General features: G+C 50.4%; 2 protein-coding genes across 4 annotated transcripts in view; both read left to right on the top strand.

Moving 5' to 3' along the window:
* Nucleotides 1–8,380, top strand: part of AXL (AXL receptor tyrosine kinase) — a 34,771-nt gene extending 26,391 nt beyond the window's left edge. For both annotated transcript variants that reach the window (XM_049621986.1, XM_049621985.1), the window contains 2 exons: nucleotides 136–2,781; nucleotides 8,258–8,380. In XM_049621986.1, coding sequence (XP_049477943.1) covers nucleotides 136–487 — 352 coding nt within the window. In that variant the 3' untranslated portion in view covers nucleotides 488–2,781; nucleotides 8,258–8,380. The remainder of the gene's footprint in view (nucleotides 1–135; nucleotides 2,782–8,257) is intronic.
* HNRNPUL1 (heterogeneous nuclear ribonucleoprotein U like 1) overlaps nucleotides 4,293–13,442 on the top strand; it is a 35,199-nt gene continuing 26,049 nt past the window's right edge. The window contains exons 1-4 of one of the 2 annotated variants that reach the window (XM_049621987.1): nucleotides 4,293–4,749; nucleotides 8,258–8,380; nucleotides 10,996–11,152; nucleotides 12,916–12,989. In XM_049621987.1, coding sequence (XP_049477944.1) covers nucleotides 4,455–4,749; nucleotides 8,258–8,380; nucleotides 10,996–11,152; nucleotides 12,916–12,989 — 649 coding nt within the window. In that variant the 5' untranslated portion in view covers nucleotides 4,293–4,454. The remainder of the gene's footprint in view (nucleotides 4,750–8,257; nucleotides 8,381–10,995; nucleotides 11,153–12,915; nucleotides 12,990–13,442) is intronic. The other variant, XM_049621988.1, reaches the window with a different exon arrangement.

Here is a 13,442-nt window from a genome sequence, read left to right as displayed (position 1 = left end):
GAGAGTTCCCAAATCCCCTACAGAAGCCCCCAAACTGCTATGGTTCCTTCCAGTCCCGTGAAATACCCCAAACTCCCAGAATGCCCTCCTTCTGAGTGCCTGCTCAGTCTCCCACCCTTCACTTTGCTGCCCTAGGTATGCCCTGATGTCCCGGTGCTGGGAGCTAAACCCCCGGGACCGGCCGAGCTTCTCAGAACTTCGGGAGGATCTGGAGAACACCCTGAAGGCCCTGCCCCCTGCCCAGGAGCCCGACGAGATCCTCTATGTCAACATGGATGAGGGTGGGGGGCATCCTGAACCACTTGGAGCTGCTGGAGGAGCTGACCCCCTAACCCAGCCTGACCCTAAGGATTCTTGCAGTTGCCTCACCGCGGCTGAGGTCCATCCTGCTGGACGCTATGTCCTCTGCCCTTCTACTGCCCCCGGCCCTACTCTGCCCACGGAAAGGAGCTCCCCAGCTCCCCCAGGGCAGGAGGATGGAGCCTAAGACAACCCTCTACCTGGGACTCCCTCTCAGGACCCAAGCTAGGCACTGCCACTGGGGGAGCCTACCCTATCAACTATTTCTCCATTCCAGGCCTCACCCCAAACTACAGCCTTCTCTTCCTACCTATTCCACTTCCATCCCAGACAGATCCTCTCCTTTTTCCATGCCTTAGAGTCCCCATGTGTAAAAGGAAGGGGTTGTACTGCAATCCCTAAGGATCCTTCCAGGTCTGGCATTCCACGATTCTAGATTCTAAGGTTTAAAGAGTCTAGATTCAAAGGTTCTAGGTTTCAAAGATGCTATTAGTCTTTGGCTCTAAGGACCTAAAATCCCAAAGTCTCTGATTCTAAAGTGCTAAGGTTCTAGACATGGAAGTTGCAAGGTCTATATTCTAAGGCTCTGAGAGCCCATGGCTCTAGATTTTTCTGGTTCTAGGATTCTTCATAAAGCCCACAAGATTTTGGGTTCTAAGCTCTAAGATTCTGGTTCTAGGATCCAAGGTTCTGTGATTCTAGATTTTATTTTTCTAGGGTTCTGAATTCTTAGGGTATAAGATTCTAGATTCTACAATTCTAGACCTGGAGGTTCTAAGGCCTAATGTTCTAAAATCTGATGTTCTAAGCCTCCTAGACTGTAAATTCTCTGGCTTATCAGACTCTACATCATAAGGCTTCCAGATTTTATCTTCTCAAGTTCAAAGCTTCTAGTAATGGTTAATTATAAGTTTTAAGGCTTCATGATCCTTGAAACTCTTATGAGATTCTGGATCCTAAATATCTAAGGTTGAAATGCACAATTCAAAAGTTCTAAGAGTCTAAAGATGGAGGTTCAAAGGTCTAATGTTCTAAGATGTGATGTTCTAAGACTTAGTCTAAGAACCTAGATTCTCTGTGTCTAAGATTCTAGACCATATGCTTCAAGATTCTAGATTATTAAACTCAAAGATTCTAATGTTGTTCTGTTCTATGTTCCAAGGTACTCTAGAGTCTATTGGTCCAAGATTCTGGACCCTCAGCACTAAGGTATAAAACTCTACAGTTAGTTGTGACTAGCTAGATACCAAAGTTTTAATCATTTCTAATGTTGGATACCTTGAGGTTCAATGCTGCATTCCACCTTTCTAGGGTTTTAGTTGAGGGTCCAAGAACCCACAATTCTAAATCTTAAGTTCCTAGGCACTGTAGTTCTAAGATTCAAACGTTGTAGTTGTAAGATTCAAAAGTTCAAAGATTCTAAAGGTGTACTGGTCTAGAATTCCAAGGTATGATTCCAAGATTCTAATCTTACAGTATTCTTCTGTGCGACTCTCCCTTTCTTAGCCACCTCTGCTTCCTTCTCCCCTCATGTGGGGGCATGCCTCCCCTCAAGCCTGTGCAATGCATTAGGGATGCCTCCTTTCCCCAGGAGACAATTTCCCTCCTTTTGGGCCATGCTGCCCCCCCCTGAGCCAATCCCTCAAGCCTCCTGTACAGAGGTGTGGACTCTGGTGCCTCCAGAGGGGCTCAGATCACATAAAACTTTATAACCACACTTCTGTCTCCTCTTGTTTCCACTCAGCTGTCATGTGGCCCCTCTCCCTGGCCACTCAGTTTCCCCATCAGTAAAAAGAAGAGCTTGGTGGTCTAGAAGTTCTCTCTTTATCAAGAGGGTAGAAATGAGCATATGCATAGGCAAAAAGACATACAAAGAAATGCCGACTCTCCTTCCTAGTGAGGAAGAGGCACGTGGATACTCCTGTCACAAAGAGACTCTTCTCCTCACCCCAAAGTAACAGACCCATTAGGACATACTCAGGCATACCTTGCCACAAATAGAGACACTGAAATTCAGACGCACAGAGTAACAGACATACAAAATTACACAGATAACAAACATATTTGCAAACATATGCAAGGCAGATACCAGGAATAGGAAGAAACTAGACTAACAGATTACAGAATAAAGTGGCACAAATACCTAGAGAGTACAACAGGTACTCACAGACTCAAATGTTCAGGTTCACATAGAAACACAGGCACAGAACACCTCCGATCAGCGAGGGCGCACAAAGGGATTGCTGCCAAGACAAACACCCTGTGCTTTGCATGCCCACGTTCCTGGGTCTATCGGGCAGCAGATGAAGAAACCCTTGGCAGCGCCCGGACGCCCCCCGGTGGCAGCTCCTGAGAACCCGAGGACAGTTCAATCCGGGCCACAAACTTTTTCAGAACAAATCATTGTGGGAAGCTGGGAGGAGAGAGGAAGTCGGACGTGGGCGAGGGGCGGGGTGTCTGGACTGGAACCTCCGGGCCCACGTGAGTGTCTGCCCCGTTTCTGAGTGGGTGCTGTGTGTCGAGGTTGCCTTGTCAGCTTGTAGTGTAACTGTCCCGTGTCTTTATTATTTGATGCCTCCTGCCCGTGTGGACCTTAGTGGCCACATCTACACTGCAGTTGGGTGTATTATCCCCTTTACGGATGTATCTGATCTGACTCACGGCCATTTGTTTATCTGTGTTGTGTGTGCTTTTGTCTAAGTAGAGGTGGTGGTGGTGTGTGGTTTTTGTGGGCTTGCGGTATGGCTCGGTGGGCAGCGGGCGTTTGCATTGTGTAGCACGATTGTGTATTTCACGGAAGTTTTGTGTCTTTTGAGTTAGAGGCGACAGGTGGTGCAGCAGTAGACGTTGTTGAATCTGTGGCGTTTGCATTTGTAGCGTGAGGCTGAACTACGGACCTATGTGTTCGAGCTTGTCAGTACAGACGCCAAACAGCCAGAACTACTGAACAGCAGCTCAGAAGATTTGGGGTACAGACCCGAGAACTTTCGGAGGTGGGGAAGTCTCTATGGTCGCGTGCAGAGCGCCCATTCCACGTAAGATGCCAACCATAGAGAAAGACTGCAGCGAATCTATGATAGTGGAAAGAGGCGCCCCTTGAGATGAACTATCAAAGGGAAGAGAGTGCGATTTCCTTTACAACTTTTTTCCCGTTGTTGGTCTAGCCTCTATTTTCAAAACTCCGGTACTCTCTGAAGTCAAAAGGTTGCTTTTCGTAGTCAATTGAGTTTCTTCCAGATTAAGGATAATTTATCTACTTAATCTCTGTCTCCTCGGCCTCCCTCTTCAGCGACATTTGTGAGGCCGTCCGCCAAAGAACAGCCAATCTGGTTGGCTTTTCCTAAAGCTATCCAACTGTACTAGCTTTAGTGAGTTAAAACGATAATTGCAATTGGTGGACAGATTGTTTTGAAACCGCCCTAACGGCAAGGGGCAGGTCCTTCGTGAATTCATCTTTCCGGTTTCTTAAAGGCAAACATGAAAGGAGGAAGAGGGGGGAGTTGGTCGGCCGACCCTCCATTTGATTGGTTCTAGTGCTTTTATCCGCTTGTACTCCTCTAGGGGCGGGAGATCTAGACCAATCAGGGTATGTGTTACAGGAGACACCAGTTTGATGAAAGGACCGCGCAGGAAAGGCCGAGAGTGTGTATGTGTGAGTGGCGGGGGGTGGGGGGGTGGGCAGGGAGGTTCATTCTGAGATCGCATCGCTGATTGGGCTAAGTCCTTACTCCCTTTTCTTCATTTGACCCTACGGGAGCGGGCGCGCGGGGGCCACCCAATCACCGCGTGCTCCGCCTCCCGCCTTTTCCCGCCCTCCGCTCCGGCGGCGGCAGCGACGTAGGCCAACGCTTCCTCCCCGGGTGCTACGGTGCCCTTTCATTGCCGTTCTTTTGAAAGCCGCGCTCTGATTGGCTGAGTCTCCCGGCCCGCGCCCGTTGCCTCCACGCGGTGGCCAATTGGCACCCGTGTTGCATCGCATGGGGCCACGGAGGAGGGGGAGGTGGCGGCGGCGGCCATTTTGAGCCGCCGCCGCCATTGGAGCGGGCCCCCCCCCCCCCCCTTTTCCCCCTTCGCCTCCTGACAGGAAAGGTTTAAGGGGGACAGAGCCCTGGGAGGCCGGGCCGGGCTCGGGGGCCGCCCCGGGGGCCCGGGCCATGGATGTGCGCCGTCTGAAGGTGAACGAACTTCGCGAGGAACTGCAGCGCCGCGGCCTGGACACTCGCGGCCTCAAGGCCGAGCTTGCTGAGCGGCTGCAGGCGGCGCTGGAGGCCGAGGAGCCCGACGACGAGCGGGAGCTCGAGGCCGACGACGAACCGGGGCGACCCGGGCACAACAACGAGGAGGTCGAGACCGAGGGGGGCTCCGAGCTGGAGGGGACCGCGCAGCCACCGCCGTCCGGGTTGCAGCCGCACGCGGAGCCTGGCGGCTACTCGGGGCCGGACGGACATTGTGAGAGTGCGCGGGGCGGGGGTCGGGGAGAGTCCGGGCCGAGGAAGGGCTGTGGGACGCGGGAGTCCGGCGCCTGAGGTCGGGGAGATGGTCTGAGGATTGGGGGATCCTGCTACCTGCCGCTGAAAAGCATCTAGGGCCCAGGGCCTCGGGACGACTGGAGGGTGGACCCTGGCATTCGGTGCAGGAGAGATACTGGAGTGGGGGCTCTTGGTTTCGGAGATGAGGAAGGTCCCGGGGGTGTAGAGGATTCCGGAGTCTGGGGCTCGGAGACCGGAAGCCGTGGTTTCTGGAGCCGAAGAGAGTCGGAAGAACAAGAGGTTTTCTAACCGGGGGCCGAGGAGGGTCTTGGAAATGACGATATTAGGGTTTGGAGCCGGGGGGGGGGGGGGGCTTTGGGGCTGTGCTAGCCCAGCGTGTGGGCTGGACGTCGGGAGCCGTGTTTTTAGGGCTGGAAGAGTTTTAAGAATAGAGGATCTTGGAGTTTGGTGCTGGGTGGGGTATGGGGAGTTCTCATATTTGGTACTGGGATGGGTTAGTGAGGTGGAGGTACTGGTGTCTGGCCAGGGGGAAATCTGATGGACTGGGTTGTTCTGGTATTTGGCTAGTGAGCATTTAGGGGATGTGGGAGACTACCATGTGATTGGACTGTGGGGACCCCCATCTGTCTAAGGATGGCCTGGGGGACTCTGAGATCCAGGGCTGGAAGGCCAACCTTGAGTCACGGCCAACTTGGGCATTTGGTACTAGGATACCTGGGGATCTTCTGATTGGCTTCCAGAGGAGGTAGAAGGAAACCCCCATTTCTGGGGGCAGGCAAGGGAGGGAAGGATGCCTCGCTGGACAAGGAACCTAGAGATCTTGAGCTGGGTGGATTCTGGGAACAGGTAATTCAGCGCCTACTGCTGAGTCGTCTTGGATTAACGGTATTGATTGTTTGAAGAACAGAAAAGTAGCTAGGGGTGGGGTGCGGCTGATAGCAAGTTGATGGAGTTTGAAGTCAATGCGGTATCTGGGGGATAGAGGATCCTTCTGTCCAGGACAGGAGTGTACGTGTGGTCTAGCATATGTGGAAGAGGGGAGAGTATAGAATGGAAAGAGAAAGAAAACCTGTTGACTTGGCTAGAGGTCTCAGGATGGAGTGGGGGTAGTGTTTCTGAGACTGAGTGTCTCCACGAGAGGGCTCCTTGGTCCTCAGAAACAGTTATTTGTGTGCCCAGGGAATGGGGGGATCTCAGGGTGTAGTAAGGAACCACTGCATGAGCCAGAAGGTATGGCTCAGAACAAGAGGGGCAGGGTAGATCTGCGATTGTCAAGAGAGAAGACCCTAGTATGGAAGGTAGGAAATGTGGAGTTAGAAAAACGTGGTTTTCTAGCAGGACAGGGGAGTGGTGATTGGAGAAGTTAAGGAGTAAGTAGAAAGGACTCCGGCATACAGCATTTGTGGTATTGCTCTGAAAAGAGGGTGCCATGAGGTTAGCCAAGTGAGGAGAGCAAGAGGGTGACGGAAGAGACAAACTGGGTTGGCATTGGGTACTTACTGACTTATTGGTGAGAGATGTGATGTCCTGGAGGGGGGCGACCTGAGTATAAATTAGCAGTGAGAGCAGCCTAGGGATTGTCCGGGACCCACATGCCAGGAAGAATACTTCCTTTGCAGAGACCTGTGAGGGAAGGAGGAGTGTATGTCTAGGGCAGGAGAGATGCTGCAGGAATGCCTAGGAGGAAGGGCCAGTGGCCAGAGGTGTCTCAGAAGAGGGACTGCTAGACTCTGGACAGACTTTGTTCCAAAGGTGTGTCTATGACTTGGGCAAGTCAGTTCACCTCTGTGAGCCCTGGTTTTCTTGCGTGCACAACAGGGATAATAATATGCCCCCCAGGATTGTTATGAATGAGGTCACATGTGTAGGAGGCTTAGCACTGGGCTTGCGTGTCAATAGGAGGTGGATGTTTTAAGGGTGGAGAAGGACCCCAGAATCATCCGGGGTGAGGCTGCCTTTGTGGGCACAGGAGAGATATTTGAAAAGAGAGATGTGAGTATTTGTAGGAAGAAGAGTACTGTGCTTAGAACCCAGAAGAAACCGAATAGTTTGAAAGGCACTCCCTGTGTTCCAGTTAAGGAGATAATCTATTTCTTCCTTTTTCCTGTAACCCCTACAACAAAATCCTCTGAGCCCCTTTCATGCCCCACTTCAACCCTTCCTTCAGGCTCTGGTAAACAGAGCTGTGGCAGATCACGTGATCCGTTACTTTCCTCCCTTTGGGCTGCACCTGGTTTGTGCCCAGATGTATTTGTCCTCTGAGAAAGGATCCAATCAGTTAGCAAGTGGCAGAATAGTCTCCTTCCCTGTGGTTCTGCCGGTCCTGGCACAGCTACCAGTAGGGCCCTAGAGGCACCTAGCAGAGCTTGCCACTGGGGTAGAGAACCTGCTTGCTGCTCGTCCTAGGTTTCCAGACTTCTCTCTGGGTTTGGCTGCAAGGTTCTTCTTGGGTTTGCTACTCTGGTTCTAGTCTCACCTCTGAACTTTCACATGTTGTAACAACCCCAGGAATGGCTTCTCTGTTACTTTCTGGGTTCCTGTCTTAACTCCTGGTACTTCTTGGTAAACCTGAATGCAATTAGAATTTGCTTTTTGTGTTTAAGTATTTGTTTAATGTATGTCCTATTCACAAAACTGAAGGCTTCAGTGAGGCAAGCTTATTCTAAGCTATACCCAGGGTCTGGTATGTAGTGTGCATTCCACAAATAGTTAATAATATTCTTATAATAAGAATGAGCTTCTGTTCTTAGTCTGATTCCATGAGACACCTCCTTGAAACCCTTCCCACCTAGCTCCATATATTTCATGACTTCTCCCTAATGAGTCTAAAGGCCACTATTATCATAACTCCTGTTTTCCTAACTGTTCCTCCGCCACCCCCCATTTCCCTGTCAATTGGGATGGTTACTTTTTATCTTTGCAGCTATGGTGGGGTGGAAGAGATTCTTGAAGAGGGTTGGCTGTGCAGTGAGTTGGGCTGGGCAGCGGGCTGATTTGCGCCCTGAGTAGTTTTTAAGGTCGTGCCCTGAAGCCAGCTCCCTACACATCATACCACGTCATAAGACAGCTAGACTGGTGGTTTTTAAACTGTGCTGCGTGGAGTCCCAGCTGCCAATAGAGTTGTCACAGCCTTTGAGTGGGGACTTAGGGAGTGAGATCAAGCTGGGTACTTTCTCTGACCCTCCCATCTTCTCACTTTAACCAGAGCGGTTCTGCCTCAGTTGGTTTTGTTTGTTGGGATTCTGTACAACCCAGTCACAGATGTATCGCCAATCATTTGAGGGACAAGAGGGCACGTCCTTAGGCAGTTGAGGCTGCTGACTGCCCAGATAGGTTCCATCTGAAGGGGTTGTCACACCTTTTAGCCTTTGGCAGACTGTCCCCACTGAGAATGACATTGTGTAGCACCAAAAACCCACCTCTGGTCCCAAGAAGCACCTTTCTAACTAGCCATTTCTTGTTTTAAGATGTCATGGACAATATTACCAGGCAAAACCAATTCTATGAAAGCCAGGTCATCAAGCAAGAGAACGAGTCTGGCTACGAGAGGAGACCTCTGGAAATGGAGCAGCAGCAGGCCTATCGCCCAGGTGGGAAAGTACACGTTGTACATCTCTTTCAAAGGAGCTAGAATCTGTACGTGGCCTTTACCCTCTGCCTAGAGCCGTCTTCCCAGAGAGATTTTGCAGCTTCTTCTTGGATGGTCCATTTGGGGTCTGTCACTCTGGAAAGGTTCTTTTGAAGGAGAGAACTTAATCCTGCTCCCGGGTGTTGAGAGAGGGGCGTCTTCATGGTATCTGTTTTCAGATGTTAGTATCAACACCCTGGAGAGTTTAGACTCAGAGGACAGTACTTGAGTCTTATTTAAGGTCTTAGAATGTAGAATCCAGCAAGGACTTTTTATTTTTATTTTTTAATGTTTATTCATTTCTGAGGGGGAGAGAGTGAGAGAACGTGAGCGGGGGAGGGGCAGAGAAAGAGGGAGACAGAGGATCCAAAGCGGGCTCTGTGCTGACAGCAGAGAGCAGATGTAAGGCTCAAACTCACCAACCATGAGATCATGACCTGAGCCAAAGTTGGAAGCTTAACCGACTGAGCCACCCAGGTGCCCCATCTAATAAGGACTTTCTAAAGCTAGTTTAGTATTTAGTAGTTTCTGCATTCTGAAGAATATTGTTCCAGAAGATGTCATTAGGGACTTCCCGGGGAAGGGTTCCTTGGCTAAAACATACCTGGAAATGCAGCACGTGCTATACCACCTCTGGGAGCATTAAAGGCTCTGAGAAGGCCTGGACTGAAAAAAAACCTGTGTCACATTGTTTAAACCCAGGGTTTCCCAAATATGTGAATAAATATGTCTTTGCCGAACAAAGTTTCTTGCAATGTCAGTTTGGGAAACACAGATGCAACCCAGCTCTCTGCTCCCATTTTACAGACTGAGGAGGTGGCTTATCTGATGACAGAGCTGGGGTTAGCACCCAGGAAACTGGTGCCTGGGCCACTGCTGTTGGTTAATAAGCAGCATTCCCAACCAGTTGTGTCCTACCATTTAGAAAGCAGGGTCCCACTGTTGAGTAATGATGGAGCCAGAACTGCCTCCCAGTCTTGTGTTCCTGTCACTGTGTTATAGCCCTAGTGTCTGTACTTAGTGAAGTTGATTCTGTGTAGTTGATTCTATCTAATTCCATTCTGGTTCATCCACAAAGTGAAATCCCCAGACATTTCTTGTGGGTGGCTCAGGACTTTACTTTTAATGTAGGTTAAACTGCAGATTTGTGTCAGGCTCTGTGAGACTTGTGGGATCATTTGGCCCAAGGAGAGTCATTTCTGTGCTGTTACCAACAGACTTTTTTTTTTTTAATGTTTGTTTATGTATTTTTGAGAGAGAGATCAAGATTGCAAGAGGGGGAGGGGCAGAGAAGAGGGAGAGACAGAGAATCCCAAGCAGGCTCCACACTGTCAGTGTAGAGCCCGATGAGGGGCTTGAACTCATGAACTGCAAGATCATGACCTGAGCCATCTAGGCACCCCCACAACAGACATTTATCAGGGCCTCTTGCAAGCTCAGCTCTGCTGGGAAGCATGGAGGCTCTCCAGATGGGGGAGCACAGTCCCTGCCCTGGGTGCCCAGGAGCCTTCTCTCTATGCCACGGCTAAGGATCCGAGGTGGTCTTGGCTTGAGTGCTGAAACGAGGAGATGTGAGTGATCCACAGTGTCAGCATAGACGCTGGTTTCCACAGTTTGCTCTCTGTTAGGTGCTTGGATTATTAAGTCACACCACAAATAGAAAGTCAGGATTTCTATTTGTGGTGTGACTTAATAAGGCCATCACACCTATAGGCCAGCTTAAGTTCAGACCCTCGCTTCTGGAATGATTCTGGGCTTTATGGTAGAGTGACTGAAGCCAGTGGAGTTAGCTGTGGGCCCACAGTGTCCTGTTGAATTAACCTTCCCACCTCCCTTTCCAGACAGACGACGCTTTGTAAGAAATGAGGTAGAGAGATTCTCTGGGAGGAATAATTAGAGAAGGTCGGATCATGGGATCTCAAAGTTTAAAGGGATCTTAGAAATTTTCTTTATTTTTTCTAGAGAGAGAAAGAGTATGACCCAGGGAGAGGGGCAGAAGAAAAGAAGGAATCCTAAGCAGGCCCCATGCCCAGCGTATACCCCAATGCAGGGCTTGATCCCACGATGCTGGGATCATGACCTGAGCAGAAATTAAAAGTCGAATGCTCAGCCGACTGAGCCACCCAGGTGCCCCCATGTTAGAAACTCTCCAGGGCTCTCCCACTCATTGCGGACCAAGGTAGCTGCCAACTTTCCTGAGGCCTTTGGCAAAGTAGCCAAAGGCAGCTATTCACTTTTGGGTGGACCTTATTAAGAGAGCTGGTCTTTATTCAGTGCTGAAGTCCCCTCTCCCACATGAAGCCTGAGAGTTATCTGGCTGACATCTGTCATCCCATCAACTGGCAGTGCAGATGTGCCTCGTTGACCATCCCTGACTTCCCTCTGCCTTGGTCCTGTTCTCCAGTGCAGCCTTCTTGGTTCCCTGGGCAGGTTTCCGTTGAACCCAGCAAGCTGCCTGTGCCCAGCCCATCGTGAGTGTAGTCAGGATCCTGCCAACATATCCTGAGGTAAAGGAACCAGAAAAGTGATAGCTAAGGAGTTTCCAAGTGTCTTGACCACCTGGCTTTGTCCTGACAGTAGAAATGAAGACAGAGATGAAGCAAGAAGCACCCACCAGCTTCCTCCCACCCGAAGCATCTCAACTCAAACCAGATAGACAACAATTCCAGAGTCGCAAGAGGCCTTATGAAGAAAACCGGGGACGGGGGTACTTCGAGCACCGAGAGGATAGGAGGTGGGTGTGTGAGGCGATAGTCCCCCTTCTTCCAGTAGGTCTCTGTGTCTGTAGCCTGGTGCCCACTGGGACCTTTGTATTAACCAAGGGGGCAGAGCAACCTGCCCTCACACGTTTGCTCAGTTCTCCCTGCACTCACTGCCAGATTCAGCTTTACTAAACTTTTGCTCCTTCCTCAGCTCCTCCCTTCTCATTACCTACAGGGTAAAGTCCAAATACTTGGCCTTTCACATGTGAGATGCCAGCCTGCCTTTTCAGTCCTTTGCCTCACTGCCCCGTCATCCTGCACAGTGTCCTATTCTTAATGGCTGCTCAGTATCCCTTGATGAAAAGATTTATTTCCTGACCCTTTTCCCAAACACATCCTTCCATCTATCTACTCATTTATCTATTGTCACACTCCCGCTGCTTTCACAAGATACCTACCCTTGGGCTGGACACTGGGGACACAGAGATGATTTGTTTGGACAGTGGGTTTTGCCTTCTTTTGATCCCAATATAGGGCCTGAGACAGACACATGAGTAAGCCACAACCTAGTGAGACCAGTAGTCACGGTGTGGGTCAGGAGGTCAGAGGAGGGAGTGTCCTCTCTGCCCTGGTTATTTTCCTTTCCTGACAAGCCCTTCCTATCCCTTTGCCCCAGCCCCAGTTCCCCCACCCCCACCCCCACCCTCCCTTCAGTTTTTGCATGAAGACTTTTCTGGTCACGCAAACTAGGAATGACCATTACTTCTCTACTTGTCTGGACTGGTCATCTGACACATTTTATTTCCCACCTGGTGGATTCTATCCCCTTGCTGCCTTGTGACCCTCTAAGACAGGGTCTGGGTCTCTTGGCTTCAACCAAAGGTAGGATGTGAAACTACCTCCTACAAGTTTCTCCCAATGCCTCCTACTGAGCAGAGCCCTAGGGTACTTGCCTGTGGGGAACAGAGGAAAAATACCTGCTCTGATTCGAGGCTGTCAGGGAAAGCTTTCTCGGATGAACTTACTGTGTGATGAGGTCCTTCTTTGTACAGGGCTCTGCCTTAGCCCTAGACTGGCAGGGCCAGAAGGGCATTCCACCAGAGGGAAGCCTCCCAGATGGGCCAGGGGTACCTGATCTGGGCACATGGTCGACAAGGTCCAGACTGTTCCAGACAGGACCCTGGGCATTAGATCCCATCCTTCTGTGCCTTTCCTTTATTCCTGTAAGTTGGAAGCCAGCAGTATTTTAACATTAGTCCCTTTTTAGTGATTTGGTAGGAGATGAGTCTTATTCATAATTTAGGACGCTTGACGGAAAGAGACTGAAAAAATGGGTCATTTCAAATACTTGCAGATGTGGAGTCTTAGGAAGATGTGGGCAGATTGTGATTACTGGGTTTTATCTGAGCCTTTGCACATTCCCCCTCCCTGGCCCAGCCCCTTCTGGGCTACTGTGCCGCCCATCGCTAAGAGTCCATCATGGAGGCAGCTCCCAACATGCACAGGGCATGGGTCAGAATCTCGGGGTGTGAGAGAGGAGTTGTCTTTGAACAGGCTGGCCCTCTGGAGAGAGTGTGCCCTCTCTAGTCTCCATCCTCACCCTAGGAGTTAACAGTCCTTGCTGTCGTTGCAAGGATGTAGGGTTGCAGAGTTGTTTTGCTAACCTCCGTGAGAAGAAATCAAAATCCAGGAAGCAGTCTGGAGGCCACTTGTCAATTCCAACAGAACCTTCATTTCCCTTCCTCCATGCTCATCCAGCTGTTCTCATGTGACTTAACCCCTTTTTCTGACACAGGGGCCGCTCTCCTCAGCCTCCTGCTGAAGAGGATGAAGATGACTTTGATGACACCCTTGTTGCCATCGACACATGTGAGTCCTTGGGGTGCCCATCTGATTCTACCCTCCAGTCAGTATTGGGAAAGTCGGATATGAGAAACCGGGCTCTCGAGTGAGGTTGCTGTTTCAGAGACCGAAGACCTCCTCTCAGCTCTAGCTGGGATCCTGGGCAGGATCATTCTGTTTCTCTGATCTTCTCTTCAGGGAGGCATAATGCTGCCCTAATACCTCAGAGGATTTTCACTGACACTCATCAGAATGGGTGCAGGGGCAATCTGGAAAACCCTGAACGCCCAGGGACTTGTCGTCTAATCAGGAAGGGAACCTGAGTGCACCTGGGGAAACTTAACTCTTTGACAACCAGTTCCCCAGTTTCCATCAGCTGCTCACGTTCCTGGTGAAACCAATGCCACCTTGTCCTCTGAGGCTTAACCTGGCCCGCCTCGCTGTCCGTCCTCCAGTTTCTTTCTGCTGGATAAGTGGCTT

This window comes from Panthera uncia (genome assembly GCF_023721935.1).
Source record: "Panthera uncia isolate 11264 chromosome E2 unlocalized genomic scaffold, Puncia_PCG_1.0 HiC_scaffold_19, whole genome shotgun sequence".
In the NCBI taxonomy this organism is placed as follows: domain Eukaryota; kingdom Metazoa; phylum Chordata; class Mammalia; order Carnivora; family Felidae; genus Panthera; species Panthera uncia.
This window is presented reverse-complemented; position numbering and strand designations above follow the sequence as displayed.